We start from the raw sequence: 18,618 nt of genomic DNA, 5'->3' as shown, positions 1-18,618 counted from the left end.
AAAAACATCATAAATATTGTTTTATCATTATATAACAGTATGCTTGTATACAGCTGTAAACATGTTTGCTTCTTGATTTTTCTGTAAATTGAATTGTGTTCGTGTTTGTCTTTGAAAAAAAAAAAAACAATATTTGGCATTCCTGTTACGCTTAATACATTGAAAATTCTCTCAAGTGCTTTGTGTGTATTTTAACCCTGGTCATCGCACAGACTGTATGGACTTTCTCCACTCCCTGGGAGTAAAGGTGATAAAGGATTGAGATATACATGATTCAGGTGGGAGTTAAATCAATTTGATTTGAATTTATTTCAAAACAAAATTCATTTTCTTCCACTCAAAATGCGGTCGTTAGGCCCCCAATATTACTATTATTGGGGGCAAAGAAAAGAAATATTTACAAAATTTTTAATACAAGTTTGTTCTACCATGTAAACAGGCCCCTTAAATTTTTTTGTATTGGGGGCAAAGAAAGCTAATATTTAAAACACTTTTAATCCAACTTGTCTAACAAAATTTGTATATCCTAAAGACAAATAATACTCACTAATTTCATCTGGTACATTTATCCCATCAAATGATAAACAGAGAGTAACATTGAACCTGTAAAAAGGAATATAATACAACAAATTGAAAAAATAAAGCAGGTTATTGAAAAGTAAGATTAGGTTTTACTCTAACTCTTGTGTCATATCCTATAAATACATAATTACAACAAGGTGTTACATGTATGTTTGACTAATCAGAACAAAAACAACAATAACAACAACTACTACTACTATTACTACTACTACTACTACTACTACTACTACTACTACTACTACTACTACTACTACTACTACTACTACTACTACCACTACTACCACTACTACTACTACTAGTACTACTAGTACTACTAGTACTACTACTACTATTACTACTACTACTACTACTACTACTACTACTACTACTACTACCACTACTAATACTACTACTACTACTTAACTACTACTACTACTACTACTACTACTACTACTATGGTTGGTACCTATTACTACTTCTAATAATATTTCTACTGTTACGTCCACTACTAACAGTATTTCTTATAGATTTAGGCCACAGCTCTATCACTTCTACTACTACTTGGATACTACTACATGTACTTGCTCAATGACAATTTTTTAATTCATGTAGCATAAGCCTATTTATCTCACCCTTATTTACTTTTTTTTGATACAATCTCCATATACCCATATGTACAAGACCCCAAATATCAACATGAACCTACCCCAGTACCAGGGCACCATTAAGAAGCCGGTAATTACGTTCCTTCAATCGGATCCCGGTTCCAAGGTCGACGATGATATTTGAAGAGACATTCACAACCGGTCGCGACCTAGGCATATATAGATAAGTGTATTGAGCATTTATTCATATATCTTTCCCACTCCTATGACTTTGCATAATTATATAAAAAATACATACAGATATATCAATACATGCAAATATAGTTAGTATTAATAAAAAAAGATTATAAGTAACTTTGCTCAATATGAATCGACAAAATTTAATTATTGATTAATAAAAGTTTTGCAGCACTTGGACTGTGCATTGTCATGATAATTCAAGAGCAAACTAAACATAAATAAATGTAGATTAAGCTAAAGCCGGGGTAATAATAAAAATGTCCTTTGGAATAGATTAAATCTAACTACATGGCGCTAAATAAATGGATATCATTATCATTAATATTACGATTATCGTCATCCACAAGAGATTTGCTCTGTCATGAAACTAAACTGATATTCCATATTATCAAGAAATATAAAAATGACAATTACATTAATGTAATCGTGTGATTATACCATAAAAACTGATACATTGACATCAAATCATATGCTTTCACACAGTGGCGTAACTAGGATTTTCCACAGGGGGGCAAAACCGTCCGCCAAAAAATTTGACAAGCAAAAAAAAAAAAAAAAAAAAAAAAAAAAAAAAGGTCTTCGATCACACAAATAAAGGATTTCGTACCAGAAAAAAATTGACAGCAAAAAAAAAAAAAAAAAGGGTCTTCGATCACAAATAAAGGATTTCGTACCAGAAAAAAATTGACAAGCAAAAAAAAAAAAAAAAAAAAAAAAAAGGTCTTCAAGCTCGCCAGGGGGGCATTAAAGGTCTTAAAGCTCGTCAGGGGGGGGGGGGCAAAAAAGGTTTTTCAAGCCCGTCAGGGGGGGCAAAGATACGTTTTTGCATTGGTTGTGACTCGTCAGGGGGGGCAGAGTGCCCCCCCTGCCCCCCCCGTAGGTACGCTAGTGCTTTCACATGTAAATAGAATGTATATACTTCAAATCCCATAAAAAAGCTTTTGTGTACGCCGTTGCTGTAAATGGTAGACACTATAACGATATTTACACGATTTGCAGGTAGTACTTATATGTATTACAAGTGACACAGTGTTTTTTAAAGTGTGCGAAAATTGGCTAAAAAATGCATTCGTTTTCAAAGGGTAAACCCACCTTCTAAATCCATGATATTAATCACAACATTAAGAAAAGTGTGTCACCAAGCGAGGGTTATTCACAGCGTGCACTGTAAAACCATGCAAAACCCAGTATTGGATAAAATATATTAACTTTGGATATGTTTTGTATGATAAAAATCAACTGTTTTATTTGATTTAAGTTCGGTTCAACATAATAATAAGTTACATCAATGGAATGTTTTTCAGTTTTATGATAACACAGCCTTTATAATATTGTTGCGGATGCAATGTCCGAGAGATCCATAGTTTTTTCAACATACATAAAACCTTTAATATTCATAAGAATTTCATGAGTATTTCATGAGAAATTGTGAAAAAAAAAAAATTCATTTCTTTTTATCCTATTTCGAAGAATAAAATTCCTTTTTATCAAAGTTTTGAAAAACATTCCAAAAATCATCATTTTTACAAGTTTCAAACATCCTATTTCTAGGGGGGGGGGGGAGAAATCCTAATTAGCGTAAATTTCCCCTTAAAAATCCAATAGATAGGATAGTCTAGAATCCTACTAATTGGCAGCTCTGCAATTATTGATAGAATTTCGACAATTTAGCATTTTGACAAAATACTAAAAGATCATTCAATAGCATTTAATCAATAATTTAATACATACTTAATTATTCGAATCCTGACAGCACTCCTAGAAATATGATATATATATTTCGCTCTCTATATATATAAATATATATATATATATATATATATATGTACATATATTTACATACCTAAACAGAGCAACTGTTGACGCCTTGTACATCCCAACAGCGAGATCTGTATGGTGTAGAAAAAATGTTTAATGAAAATTATACTCGAGTGTAATCTATTCCAATCGTAGATATGTATATTGGCCATTGAATCTCTTTCAACCATTAAAATGCAAATTCGAAAATTTGTTATTCTGTTGACAAGAATTAATACGTTTGAGAAGTTGAAACTTGAGACATACCCGGATATTGATTATTATCCATGTCCATTCCAGAAGATAGAGAGAAGCCAAAGGTCGTCAGGGTCAAACCTAAGGTCAAAGGGTCAAGCACCTGAAATTAAAGACACATTATTTTGGTATTAATGTCAATGTTTCAAGTTGAACGAAACCTAGAAAATGATGAAAACATCATGTAGCAGCTTCATAAAAATATCACGAGAAAATTTGAAAATATACATAAAAGACGGGCTTACTAAAGCTTGTCGACATGCACTCATCAGAGTAGAATAACATTTTGCAACGTCAAACACATATTCATTTACAAGAATACTGGGGTCACATGACCCCAAAACCCCACTTTTATGCCCCGATAAGGGAAAGTTTCGTCATGCAGCGGTCCTGACATTTGGTTTGTAATCTGAGGCTTGTGTTTTCGAATCCCACCGAAGCAATTGGCATAAATCCACACTCTGCTACTCACCACCTAGTTTTGTAAGGTGGAACCGAGTAAGTATTTAAATGATGATGCCTATGGCCTTGCAATTAGAACATCCCGAGTGGTCATTGCTAGCATACTCCCCAGGAAGTGAAGATGGTTCGTACAATGCGGATGGAGTATAAGCGGAATGTTATCATTATTTTTATAATGATAATTATTATTATTACTATCGTGTGGAAGCGCCGTGGTTTAGCGGTTCTGACTCTTTCCTTGTAATCAGAGGGTCGTGTGTTCGAATCCCACCACGGCCTAGCGCCCTTTGGCAAGGCGTCAATCCACACATTGCCATTCTCACCCAGGTGCCAATTGGGTACCGGTAGGAAACAATCGTCATTGTGGTTGGTTTAGCAAGTGTGCGCCTAACAGGCTGCTTGAAATGCTATGAATGCAGTGACCGAGTAATAATAATTTTGAAGCACTTTGAACAGTCGTTGATTGATAAAGCGCTATATAAATGCCAATTATTATAATAATAATAATAATAATGATAATAATAATAATGATAATAATGATAATAATAATAATAATAATAATAATACATATATATTGTTATTAGTATCATTATTATATCATTAATATATATACCTGTGTTGCTGATTGGTATAGTCCTTCCCTTCCAGAGCTATGAAAGATATACACCCGTCCCAGTCCAGTCTCACCTTCATGAGGGGCTCCTACGGCTAAATCTGAAGAAATATATCCAAAAACAAACATGATTCTCATGGTGATCATTAAAACAATGACAAATAAAGCGCACATTCATAAAGATGGTGAAGGTTATGATGATCAAGTTTATTTAAGAACAATGCTAAGCACAAATTCAAGTGTATATTCAACAAGGAACATAGGGAGTCAAGTACCAACCCTCGAGGTACAAAAGCTTCAACCAAGAGTTGCCGATATGCTCCTTCCATGGTGCAGTTAACTACACCATGCAACCCAAAGGGTACAGAGTTGTACCCTTTAAGGAAGGTGCATATCTGAGCTCTGTTAACACACTATAGTTTTAAACCCCAACAGGTGGAACGTTTTTAAGTTGCAATCTTGCACCCCGAAATCCCACTGCTAGTGTTGCTCGTAATATATTTAATGTACTCACTTTTAAGAGAATCTATATCAAGTATCCCTGTGATAACTTATCGCTTCAAATTAGAACATTCTTTTTGGAGTGAGCATACTTTCCAAATATCCAATCTCTTTGAATTGGTTTGGGAGTGACACATAAATGAAGAAAGAAGAGAAAAATTAACAAAAGATTTGAAGACTACGTTCTACCTTTGAAACCATCTCTGTTAGCGTCTCCGAGTGAGGCGATAGAGAAGCCAAATCTACCTCCAGCTTGCTTTCCTTCAAGTAGCTGTGGTGACTCAAAGGTGCCCTGTGGGACGCCAAGAAAATCAACTGGTTAAATACACTGCAGAAATAGTGGTGTTAAAAACTACCCACCACTAGTGTTGACAGGGGAACACATTGCGCATTTTACACCAGTGTTGAATTCATGGTGTTACTTCAAAACTTATTGGTGTTATTAGGACACAATCTGTTTGTTAATTTAATACCAGTTGGTGTATATTCAAACACCTGAGGAAATGGTCCTCTCAGAACACTGAGTGGTGTTGTTCTTAATGTTTATTTTTTTTACAATGTAAGCTTTACCCCTAAAATGACATAAATTTTTACAGTTTTCTTTCTTTTCTCGGAAGAAAAAAATTGGTCCCATGGTCAAAAGGTAAAACAATTACGTCACGAAAACTTGCATTACATGAACATCATTACCATATATTTAAAAAGAAGGGTTCAAGTACATACTTTTTCAATTCTGGCTAATCACCTATGAGTAAAAGACTATTGACCAGTTCGGAGTTAGCCCGTGTCATAATAACCTCTTATACCTACATATATTTTTAAACATAGTTTTTTGTGCAATTAGATTTGGCTCTCAATAGAAGCAACTCATGAATGACTCTTAATCCACTTTTGAAAAAAATGAATACTTCCTCCTCTAAATTTCGGAATGCAACATGAGTGAAACATAGACTGCTTCTGTAGGGCATTCCTATTTTTGCATTCACCTTTCAGCTACAAAAGACAATCTATTATATTCACCCAGTTTTTATATGCAGTGAGGTTTGGTTTGGAAATTAAGTTTTACAAGTGTTGGAGCAATGCATGAGTGTTTTAATTGTTATGTACCTCTAGATTACACCCCTAATTTTATAAATTTGAAATAAACACTCACGTCTCTGTTATTTGTGTAGATGTAAACCCGACCAACTTCATGTCGTTTATCTCGCATATTACTGTACATAGGCGCAGAGACGATCATGTCATCATAGCTGTGAAGAAAAAAAAACAAGAGCATTTTTATTGAGTATACATACAAAACGTAACCTCGTGAATTAAAGCCACTCTGCCACTGTTACCTTGAACAGCGCCATCTCAAAACCTAGAACACCCTCACATGGACCCTGCATTCTTATCCAGGATGTAATATTTGACATCTAGTTTAATAATATGATTTTAGCTACAATGATGATTGATTTTCTTCTAATCTTTACAGCATTCGTACCACGATAGCTTTCAGTATTTTATATGAAAATAAAATAGTTTGATGACAAGGTATGTGTATCAGGACTCCTTAACATAGGCTTCTGACATAACATTTAATGTCTTGTGTGGTCAGTACCTTTTCAAAGGCAATTATAATTTTAATGAAACCCCCAAACTAGTGACTTTAACTTCTTACTTTTAGCTAGTGATTAGTGTGAAAATGTCGAACGAAAATGCCAATAGGTTTCTACTAATATTATAAAATGTCGCTGATAACAGTTCCATCTGGATAAAGCAAATGATAAAAAATAAAGAAATAAACACAAAACAAATATCCCCAATAAGATACGATAAGAAGGGGAAAAATATTGAAGTATTTTACCCGTCGCCATTTAGGTCTGATCCAACGATTGAGTGTCCAAAATACTCCCCCATCTCGAAACCTTCCATCACTTTAATTGCGTCCAATGCCAGACCTAAAATAGAAACCTTTTAAAAGAATAGAGGCATTCAATTGTTTTAATCACTCATTTTAACGAAAATCAATGAATGCTTATTGTCGTTTGGCTAACATAGCAGTGCGAATAAGGAGTGGGCTAGGGGAAGCTGTCCTACAGAAATTTTCAGAACCAGATTTTTAGTAAATATGAATATAGTCAAAACGTATCCACCTGGGTACCTGTTTTCACAAAGCTTATTAATCGGTAGTACCGTTTGTTTCTATGACTGATCACAGGTAAACACCACCTTCTATCAATATTGCTATCGCTTTGTGCTATCGCTTTACAGACCTTGCTACTTATCTTCGCCCCTATGAAAAATTCTTAGTGTAACAAATTTTTTTACATATCAGAAATGAAAACCCCGCTTCCATGCCCTCAGAAATAAGGAAGAGATTAGCACACTTTGAAACAAACTGTGTTCTTACCGCCCTTTCACACGGTAAAAAAAGTCGTAACTTGATTGATGATTCCAGCGAAAAATAAGGCTAATGACGAATATTTAGCCCGTGTGAAACCAAACTAGAACATGATTAGAATCAAGAACGCTAACCACAGTCACGATTACAATAGCAAATTAGCAATCATCATTACAATGATGATTCAAGATTCACGTGTAAAAAGGCCCTTAGTCAAGCAAGGAATGTAGTTACTTAAGTTCCTATAACAAACAAAAATAAAATGAATAGTCCATAGATAGATCTCGTAAAGCCAGATCACTCTTCTACATGTATTGAACATCAGCTGCTGAATAATGCATAATGCATTATGTAATCGAGCCTTCAGGCGCTCACGGCAGCCTCATTCTATCTGAAATAGAAATGTTTGAAAAATCTTATGTAGTCCCGTGCACCTGCTTTGATGTCAGTAACCCCAGATAGCTCAAGAAGGAATATTTGAGATAACTTGCAGATTCTTAAAATTGATTTCACTTTCAACATTTATTGAATTCGTCTCAAACTGGCAATTGTATACACCAATTTCACATTCAATCTGAAATCGTTTTGCAAAAATAAAGTAAATATCTGTTCAAAAGTATTCATACTTGATTTGTCTCTTACTGTGAATTTTAAATATTCCTTTCTTAAACGAAATCAATATACAGTGGTGATGAGGCATCGAATGGAGTTGTGGAAGGCAATGGACAAGGGAGGAGAGGGGGGGGGGGGAGAATGTTCCTTTCTTATACAACAAGCATGTCCCCACTCGATGTGCTAATTGCATTGGCTTTCTTTGGGCCATACATTGTGACCATTTTCATGTATAAATTAAAACAATTGTATAATATAAAATTATCATAATTGGTAGAGAATGGCTGTACAAAGCCTCATACAGATGGCTAGTAATGCCAAAATATTGGTTCGAATCAACACCAACCCTTTGAAGACCAAATCTCATCATAAGGTATGTCTCTTCTTGAAAGATCACAGTCAATAATGTACACAACTCTAATGTGGATGTTCACAGTGTGTTCAAATAGTATGCTAATCTAAGCCTATATGATATTTTAGCAGTTAAACAAGACAGTGTGAAGCTGTACTTTCCAAATTCGCATTTTGCTCCACACTGCAAACAAACATTGGGACACACTATGCGCGACATTGTGGGGCACACTGTGAATTAACACACTGAAAACACACTATAACACACTATGAACACACTATGAGCACTGTGTGGTTACACTGTTAATTAAGCACACCGAAAACACACTATGATACACTGTGAACACTGTGAGCACAGTGTGATTACACTTCTGAATTAACATAGTGTGGTAACACTGTGAATCAAACACTGAAAATACAATATGAACACACTATGAGCACAGTGTGAGCACAGTGTGATTACACTGTGAATTAACACCCTGGAAACACACTATGAAAAAACTGTGAACACACTGTGAGATACAATGTGAGCACAGTGTGGAGCACTTTCTTCATTTCCAGCAAGACAGTGGAAGGAAGAGACCATTAAATGAGTCCGTAGCTTGAATAATTCTCACTATCCGCAGGGACTGCTACTCATAATGACAAGTATGGATAAGGAGCACTGTGCATAAAGCAAAATATGGTACTCCACGAATCGTGGCCTTTTCATTTTTAGAAGTGATCAAACCAGGGACAGTTTTACCTCGATAAAGTTGCTATTCATACAGACTGTGGTTCATAATTATGGACCAATAAATACATAAAAATAAAAAAAATTATTTTGATTTTCTCAACATACCTAATATCAAATAGTAGATCTAATTAAGTTTATGCGTTGCAATACTGTCTCACATTTTTTCCGAACAATCATGAAATATTGATCATAAAGTTTCTGAAATTTCTGTCTCGTCCAGACATACAACAACTCGATATACATGACAAGGTAAGCCCCCCCCCCTATCTTGGGCATTATTTATAGCCTCAGACCAACGTGACAGTCCAGTTCAAATTTCCATTAGCAACAATCGCTCATTATCAATTGAATAAGCTATCTGAAGGGACCTCCTCGCTAAGTGTGGCCAGTTCAATCATATTTCAAGTTTGATGATAAAACTCCATTATTTACAGGCCATTTTACTCACCGTGCCTCGGTTCTGGGCTGCGCGGGGCGTCCCGACTACGTACTCGTAATAAGTATCACCATCAAAGTCGGCGAATGCCACGGAGTACCCTGGTTTGAGGTTCAAACAAGATAGAGGAATTTAGAAAGATGAACGAATGATGAAGATGAACAAATACAGGTATGATGTTTAAGTTTGATCTATCTGGAAAGTTGTTATATGAAAAAGACAAACACAATTCATTAAAACCAAAGTGACAGATCTAAAACTTTGGCAGTAAATGGAAGCAGGGAACGTGTGTAAGAGAAAGGGGGAGAAAGGGAGGGAGAGAGGGATAGAGAAAGAAAGAGAGAGAAAAATGGAGGGGGGGGGGTCGGATCTAGGCAATGTGTGTACTAATCAACCTAGATAATTCAACTTTGATTCAGAATAAGGGACGACTATTTTTCCGTTTACCTGAATTTAATTTAGGGATATAGTTAACATAGGTTATGATTATTGATGGTATGAAGTTTGTTTATATACCTTTGTAATCACTTTCCTTTAGTAACTTTGGCTCCCCGGATGAATATAAACCTAGCTGTCCATCATACAAGGAGACAAGGTGAACTTGTCCTACATTGGAGAGATAAAAAACCACACATTACATAAACATATGTACACCACACTGTATAATTGCAGGGTGTTAAAACCAATATCAGTTGGTGTCTATAGGAGCAATTACCGATGTGTTAAAATTACACCATCGAGTGTAATTTAACACACCACAGTGTGTTAAAGTAAAAAATCAAGGGGGTGTAATTACACTCATTGGTGTTGAGCTAACACTGTTAAGCTAACTCCAGAGTGAAATGACTCGTGTGTATATACATGTACATCGGTTAGCACCGCAGTTTGTGCAGTGTAGATTCCATATTCAGTAGTCTGGTCTTTGGCCATGGTCTAACTCTGTATTGAAAGTCGAAATGTTAAATATTTAGTTTACACTGTATGTTTCTTATAGTTACCATGTTTAAGATTTGTTTTACTCAAGTTTTTTGTTATGTTACAGGAAAGTATTCTGATTGTCATTTCCAAGGAGATATAATAAATAATAATAACTTAGTCTTATATATGAAGAATTCGAGTATCAAATGAGCTGATAAATTGGCAACCCATAGATAAACTACAACCACAAGACTTAATTAATCCCGAGTTAGGTGTTCGGGCTTCAGTTATTCAAATTTCGGTATTGGTGCTTGTGTCGGTACCGGAACAAATAAATAAACCCCACTCCTTGGCTCCAGTGCTAAATCTGACTTTACAAATTATTTTTAGATCACATTATGGATAGATGTCTAGATCTACCTAGTGAGATTTATAGCATGCAAGATTAACTTGATTTTTTAAATGTGAAACTTTTCTGTACGGTTCCGCAGGCTTGTGCGATCACGTCGGGTTATCGCGTCGGGTCGGGCAAACGCGAAGCCCGACCATTCGAAAAATGGGCCCTCTACAGTCCCGAAACGTCGGGTCCAATGTACCCCATGTTTTGTGAAAATTCAATAGCAAAATAATGGACGGGTAAACTGGACCAGACATTTCGGGAATTTATGGGTCCCTTTTCTCGAATGGTCAGGTATACGTGATAAACGGCTGTGAGGGCACAAGCCGTTCCGCAGGCGTCAGCGTGGTGTTAGGTGGGACATTGAACCTTTACCCTTTGCTTTGAAGTTTCCTGCAGCTCCTACTAGTATCTCTCCATCTGCTACTGCTGCACTGAGGCCCGCCTGACACTCCAGTGATGCCTCGGAGTCTTAAATGAGACAGAATGAAAATAAATATAATGATTTCTTCTTCATAACATTCTATGAAACAAGACGTGTGTTCGGGAACTTATAAACGCATTTCAGTAAGAATTCTTATTTACGGCTGGGTCTTGTACAAACATCAACGCCCCATCAACTCAAACTTAAAAGTAGTGATTTTGCTTGAATCTACGTCGGAATAAACTGGACAAACTAAATAAAGATAATCAAGGATATTTCTCTTTCATTTTTTTAATGATAACAAAGTGTTGACGACTATGGCTGGCCATACAAATACCTTAATATAATACAATGTTTCTCAGAGAGATCCACACTGAACAATTAGGTTAACTTTATAATAATTTACTTTGATAGGATCGACTTGAAATCAAACAAACATGAAACTTGAGAAAGTGGTACATAGATTCATATTTTCTAGTTTGCGTATATTGCTCACATTAATTCCATCAAGAGGTTCATGATTTGATTTCTATTCAAGATTACACGAATCTTTGTCGCCGCTTTAAGACGTGTATATAACAAATGAACTTGGATCCCGACCAAATCACCAAACGATGACATTTGGAGAAGAGGAAGCGGCAAAGCATGATCCCCGACAGTAATCATTTCCCCCTCGCACTGACATTTCTCCTTCTTATTCATAATGTATTTTTCACAAAAGTTTTTGAAGCACTTAAAAACAATATCCAAGCGCATTTTTTAAAGACTTCATTTACACAGCTCATGTTTTTAAAAGTCTAGTCAATATTTTAACCAGTACCTTAAAGAGATAATGGGAAATTCTCATTCCGCGACGTACGGAGGATTCAAGAACAGAGAAAATCTATTGCCTAATGCCCTTCATGATAAAGAACAAACAAGGGGTCTTTGTCGAAAATTGAGGAATGAAAACTGCTGTTTCGTCCTGGACAAACGACATTATTTGCCTTTTTGTCAGCTCCGAAACTTAGGAGAAAGCTGCTGTTCCGGTTCAGCAACTTTCGACAAAGACCTCCCAGACGAAATTTTTTTAATACAATTACTGCGTCAACGAACCCTCCGAACATCGGGGAGCGATAATTTTCTAATCTAGCATCTTCCACATCATCAAGTCATTTTAAAGTTCATTCTGAGGTGAATAGCCTTATAACATATCAGGATGACTAGCAAGTTTACCTCGATAATTGGGTCGACACATGGCCCCGACAGGCGTCTAATGATTGTTACGTAATGAGAGACACGGTCCATTCAACATTTGGACACACAGTTGTAAACGTCTCCAGGATATAGTTGATAAAAATACCTTCCTTAATCCCAATGTATTGTATATTTATAGTCATATCTGGTTCAATCAGTAACTCCCTTTAGAAGCTTCGATTCGGATGTCCGAAACTCTTTCGGATATCCAGAAGATGCCTATTACAGCTCGGGAAGGCCAGGGAGCCGACTCTGAGGTTCCTACGCGCCCTTCGCTCATTTCTTGTGATCAGCAAAAGGGTGCATTAGATATGTTATTGGTTGGTAAGCAAAGGAATTTGTGTATAGTGTTTTATGGCTTTTTGAATTTACTTATTAAACACTGATATTTTTGCATCGGGGAGGTTTTTCAACAATCTTCTTGGCGCATGATTTTTCAGATCAGGTTCAGTTTTGATCCCTTCTGATAAGTTTGAAATTCGCTCAATAGCAATTGGGTCAGTTATTAGTACAATAACTGGTTGTAATAATAATATGGTCCATTTATATAGCGCAGCTAATATACTTACATATACTCTACTGCGCTTGATACTTGGTATCATATTATTACCCTGGCTGTAGCTGAGCCGCCAAAAAAGCAAAAGCATTCAAGGAGTAAATCCTACCGGGTATTCATTCACCCCACCTGGGTCGAGTGCAGCCCAATGTGGGTAAATTTCTTGCTGAAGGAAAACACGCAATGGCTGGGATTCGAACCCACGTCACTCTGATTGAAAAACGAGTGTCAGAACCACTAGACCACGACGCATCGCGACGCCCCCACGTTGTAGATGAATTAGGATTGTAACATATTGAAAAAAAAAAAAAATTATATTCTACCTACACAGGCGAAAAATCGTGATATGATTAGACCGTTAGACCATGTGGGGTGAAACCAAATGGCAAGTAGACCAAGTGGCTGTAGACCAACTGGTAATATACCCTTAAACTTCTTGCTTTCAATATACATGCGTGATGAAAGGCAATCGCAAAATCTCACTTCCAGATGGGACTTTACTGTATGTTCGTGCTTCCATGGAGTTTGTAGAGTTCATTAGTCAACGACCGTCGTCATTGGCAATGTTCTTGATGCATGAAGGACAGTGACCCCTGTGTAATTATTGTCCAGACTGTGAACAGTCATCCATATCACCTATTTTTAAGGGAAGGTATATAGCAAGGGCAGGACAGAATATTATGCCAAAGGGAATCTAGACTTGACGTAGTTATTTAAGAGTATTGAGGAGATTTTATTTGGAATTAAAAGCAAACATCATCTGTTATGGAATCATTGCATTATTGTAGCAATTTTTTAAATATCTTTGTAGATATATTTATTATACTGCCATGTTTGACTTGTGTATCAGTAAATTAAAACAAGTACACCAAACAGAATAATGTATTGCTCATAGGGACATCACTATGCATATAGATTTGTTAAAAAGTGGAATCTTTTAGAATTTGGGTATTGCTTTGTAGTAGTGCTTTGTAATGTTTCTTTTCTGGTTTTCCTTTCTTTTTTTGTTGTTTTCTATTGTATTTTTTATCACAAAAGTAACTTATCCATACACTCTTAAAAATGTTAGGCAACACACTGTCCACACAACAATTGATTAAAACTTTATCCAATTCTGGGTAGTTTTAAACCAATGATGTGTGCTTTGGGTGAAAACTACACAGTATTGGTTGAAAGCTACCCGGAGTTTGATAAATTTTTAAACCAATTGTTGTGTGGACAGTATGTTGACCAACGTTTTAAGAGAGTACTGTACACTGTTATTCTATATTGATGCTATAGACTTGATTATGAAATGTGTTACTCTGATAACTCTGTATATGTATGAGATGGTTATATCAAATAAAAATGATTTTTAAAAAAGTAACACAGCCCAGACCTCTCCTGTTCATACTCTTCCTCTTTCTCCCTCCCCTTCCTCCCTCATTTACCTTTTACTTTCCTCTTTCCCGCCTTTTTTAACATCTGTAAAATCATAGGGGATGGTCACTCTCTGTTCTCATGTGGCGCTATGCCTGAGGTAGAGATAGGATACCCTTCATTTCGAGTAATCAACTCAAGCCCCTTTACCATTTCGTATAAAACATTTAATAACATTGATTCGGCATTGGTTTTGTATATGATTATTAGATTCTTTGGCAATCGGTAGGCAAAAAAAAAGCAGTTATCCACAATAAACTTTAAAGGCGACATGAGGTTCTGGGATAGAAAAAATTACAGTTCTTGGCAATCTGAGCTGCTTTCCCACTTATTTCATGTAGGCCAATGATTCGGACCATCCGTAATATTGGATTGGCAATTTGGCATTGGTTTTATTATATATTACACCATTCGGGAACTGATCTCAAGAAAACGGGGAACGTCATTACCATGATTCGTGTTTCTGACCAAGGTTTGACCAGGATCTTGCTATGGTTTGATCACTGGCCAACTAATGTTATTCTTGTGATTGGCCGTCCAGCAGAAAAAAATCTTTACTGGCTCAGCAATCATCCTCAAGGAACAGCTTAACATATATGACGCAGCTACCTTATATGAAATAGTAAGAGTTTATCACAATGAGATTAGCGTTACTGACAATCTCACGCACTTTCCCAGCTAATGGAATACAGTACAACAGATCACCAACCCGGTCTAGAGTTGGTTTTGCCAGTGTAGTTGTGACACTACTCTTTGTAGGTTACTCCGGAGGTTACTCTTGATAAAGACAAAGTCGATTCGCACTTCAAAATGAAAATGAATGAATATTCACATTTTGTTGTTCGAAACAGACATCACAAATAGATATCATCCGAAAATAAATTTTGCCCTATTAATCGTGGGCCAGGCAGCAGCTGAGCAACGCCAGATCGAAGTTGCTCTGTCCCTTCAATCATGGATCACCAAATAGAGTAGCAGCAACTCCCATCTTTTAACGTCTTTTGGTCTGACCATGAATAGGACCATGGTCTGAGGCGGACGGGGCTTGAACTCCCGACCTCCCGGTTTTGAGACGGACGCTCTACCAACTGAGCCAACGCATAGGTGTACGTTAACATCAGATTGCCTAAGGTGGAGATATTCTCTTATGTTTTCTTTTCATTAAACACTACCATGACATGGTCATGGCAATAATCAAGTAGCCATCCGTTCTCAATTAGTCCTACTTTTCATCTCAAGTTATCACAAGGACCACATTTTCAAATGAATTCAAATCAATATATTAAATAGAAATGGATATCAAAAAGGAGAAATACCGATAGATATTCCCACAATCTACTTTCCACTTTTATCAGTAATGGACGATCTCTTCGATATTTTATAGGAAATTTACTTCATCTTTTTAAGGATGTAGTCTTGGCTACCGTAGCCAGCATGCCTGTGCGTGACGGAAAATAATAAACTAAGGATGCCCCCTTTAATAGGTTAACGAGGCAATTATTAATTAAAACTACATCATCATAAAGCTCATCTTAGTTGGGTAAGCTCGGGTAATGGCAAGGTATTTAAAGATCTTATGACGCAATAATTGCAGCACAGGCAGGTTTACCTTCCACTTATTCCTTAAAGTGATTGGTTAACATTGGTTTGACTTTAAAAAAATCTGAGCTAGAAGGTCACACTTGTCGCATGTGTCTGTGATATGTTACAAAAATGAAGCCCAGAAAAAATTGCGTTCGAAAATAATTATTTAGTGCTTCAAAAATTGAAATATAAAGTGACCGAAAACACCATCTTAATTTCATCCCATACACTTATGTGTACTATTTAGGCGTCTATAAGACGCCTATTTACAAAATCGGGGTTTGCCTTGCAGTTTTAGCTTTTCATTCTCAATAATGGTTGTTTTCAGGGTTTATTAGTTCTAATACATGCACTTGTACACATTTTTCATCTTGGTTTGAGAATTCTTTAAATCAGCTGCTCACAAAGTTAAACAATACCTTTAATGGACTATTTCAAAGGACATTGCTGTTGACTATTTCGCCCAACAAGATGAGAAAATGTCAAAACAATCATAACATTAAGATGAAGTTTTCGAAAAGCATGGTTTTAAAGTGATCCCGAAATTATGATGAGACGAAAATTATGGAAAACTCCAAAACAATAATTTTGGTTTAATTTCAGTATAATCATTTGCCTTGTGTTTTTCTCCCACCTAGTACGTATATGAGTAAGTGCGTTCAAGCGCGTGTAGGAGGGCGTGTGTGGGTGAACGTTTGTGTGAGCGGGATTAACTAGAACATTATATTAATTTTTGACTCGTGAGTCGTTGTGGCACAGACGCAAACAGAGACTGTGGCATGTTTTGGCTACTTAAAGACAAAGTTTGGCTTGTAGTATAGATATTTGGCGTATTTTACTCACCAGTATTATTGCAGGGCATGAATTCGTGAATCTCTGTGAAGTTTCGTTTGGTGATTAAACAAGCGCCGATTGGGTCCCTCGTCGTACTCTCCGAAGAGGTTGGATGGATGAACCGGGTGAAGAGTGGACTGCACACCTAACAAAGAGAGGAGAGAGAGAGATAATTTATTTCAACTCGAAAAATGGAACTGAGCGCCAACATTATGGCTGACACAAATGGAACTACAGCCAAGTTACCTTGCAGTCAGCATTAGTACAGATGGTTGAAAGTTAGCAAGGAATATGGCCCAAATTTTATCCCTTATACTTAGAGCCGTCTAGCGACTCACATTTCGTCTCTTTTAGAATCAGTAATCGGACTCTCTACATTTTACGAGTTGACAGCCTTTAATGAAGGGCGGGGTGGAGTTAACAAAAACTGAATGATATCTAATTATCATCCCCATGAAGAGGGATATTAATGTTCATCATGACCAATGTCACCGATCGTATTTTTTTTTACTGCAGTGTGATGCAGCGACACGAGTGACGCGCACATGAGACCAATCAAACCTATTACGTTAAGTCGAATGCCAACCGTCAGTCGGTTATGTAATTTTTTCCTTGGTGTGACTGCGACATTGATGAAAGTCATGAAGGTCATACCAACGAACGTAGAGGGCGTCAACGCAGAAGGCAAAGTGCTGACGCCCTCTGTGTTCGTTGGGTCATACTTACTACTACTGGTTCATCAGCCCCTCCACTGTGGACCGTCGCTCCGAACATTTGACCGGATTTGTTCGTTATTTCTTCTCCATTCTGCATCAAGTTACCTACATGAAAATGAGATCTACATTGAGCATATTGCGTGAATAATTATGTAACAGTCGCTCCCATTAAACCGACAAATAACATATTATCAGTGACATCAGTCTGCGGTGGCTTTGGATTTGGTATCGTCGATCTGACAACAACATGACTATATAACTGGAAGCGTGAGGTCTCTTATCTAAACGAACTATTCGTGTATTTGTTACATTGGACCTTAATTAATTGATCAACAAAAATGTCAATTCAATTGCAATGATATAATCATTAAACCGTATGTACATATGGATACGTACGTCATCTTGGTTTAAAGGTTTTGTTTCATATAGAACGAATCCACCAACATCGAGTCGTTGACAGTGTAGAAGGGTTAGAAAGAGAGAGAGAGAGAGGGGGGGGGGGGGAGTCTTATTCCTTAATGAGCAGATAGAAGAGGTTATTTATTATTCAGGAACAACCCCCTATACCAGGTCTGATCATTCACTGTAAAACAGCTTTGCGATAAGTCTTACCTTCAGGGTCCAAAGATACTTGATGGCAATCTTCATAGGTTGATAAGGACCTCAATGGACACTTGTAGAGGGCGCCCCCAGCGACTACACCAGGTTGATTTGTCTGAGCTCTTGGTGCACCAACTAGTAACCTGAACGACAAAGAGGGAACAAATGAAAAACACATAATAATTGGGAAGGAAAGACTCTTTTTCGAACGAAGTTCATCTACTCACTCTACACACTGGCAGAATCCACATAGCGAGCGTCCAATTTTCGAGAGGCTCATTTGCTCTATAATTTGTTACATGCACATGTTGTGGGTAGTCTGTTGTGCAAACCCTTCGCTCGAGTGCAGCCTACCCATGCCTTGTGTACTGAAGGCCCTCTC

At 36.8% G+C, this 18,618-nt stretch overlaps 1 protein-coding gene across 1 annotated transcript in view; it reads right to left on the bottom strand.

The window, feature by feature from the left end:
- LOC129274007 (integrin alpha-8-like) overlaps positions 1 to 18,373 on the bottom strand; it is a 35,433-nt gene extending 17,060 nt beyond the window's left edge. The window contains exons 1-14 of the mRNA XM_064108532.1: positions 18,249 to 18,373; positions 17,647 to 17,741; positions 16,930 to 17,065; positions 11,243 to 11,338; positions 10,069 to 10,158; positions 9,565 to 9,653; positions 6,881 to 6,987; positions 6,188 to 6,284; positions 5,224 to 5,326; positions 4,534 to 4,634; positions 3,471 to 3,561; positions 3,250 to 3,295; positions 1,268 to 1,375; positions 548 to 603 (exon numbers count right to left, since the gene is read on the bottom strand). Coding sequence (XP_063964602.1) covers positions 548 to 603; positions 1,268 to 1,375; positions 3,250 to 3,295; positions 3,471 to 3,561; positions 4,534 to 4,634; positions 5,224 to 5,326; positions 6,188 to 6,284; positions 6,881 to 6,987; positions 9,565 to 9,653; positions 10,069 to 10,158; positions 11,243 to 11,338; positions 16,930 to 17,065; positions 17,647 to 17,733 — 1,207 coding nt within the window. The 5' untranslated portion in view covers positions 17,734 to 17,741; positions 18,249 to 18,373. The remainder of the gene's footprint in view (positions 1 to 547; positions 604 to 1,267; positions 1,376 to 3,249; positions 3,296 to 3,470; positions 3,562 to 4,533; positions 4,635 to 5,223; positions 5,327 to 6,187; positions 6,285 to 6,880; positions 6,988 to 9,564; positions 9,654 to 10,068; positions 10,159 to 11,242; positions 11,339 to 16,929; positions 17,066 to 17,646; positions 17,742 to 18,248) is intronic.
- Between the last annotated feature and the right edge of the window lie 245 nt (positions 18,374 to 18,618).

This window comes from Lytechinus pictus, chromosome 13, assembly GCF_037042905.1.
Source record: "Lytechinus pictus isolate F3 Inbred chromosome 13, Lp3.0, whole genome shotgun sequence".
In the NCBI taxonomy this organism is placed as follows: Eukaryota; Metazoa; Echinodermata; class Echinoidea; order Temnopleuroida; family Toxopneustidae; genus Lytechinus; species Lytechinus pictus.
This window is presented reverse-complemented; position numbering and strand designations above follow the sequence as displayed.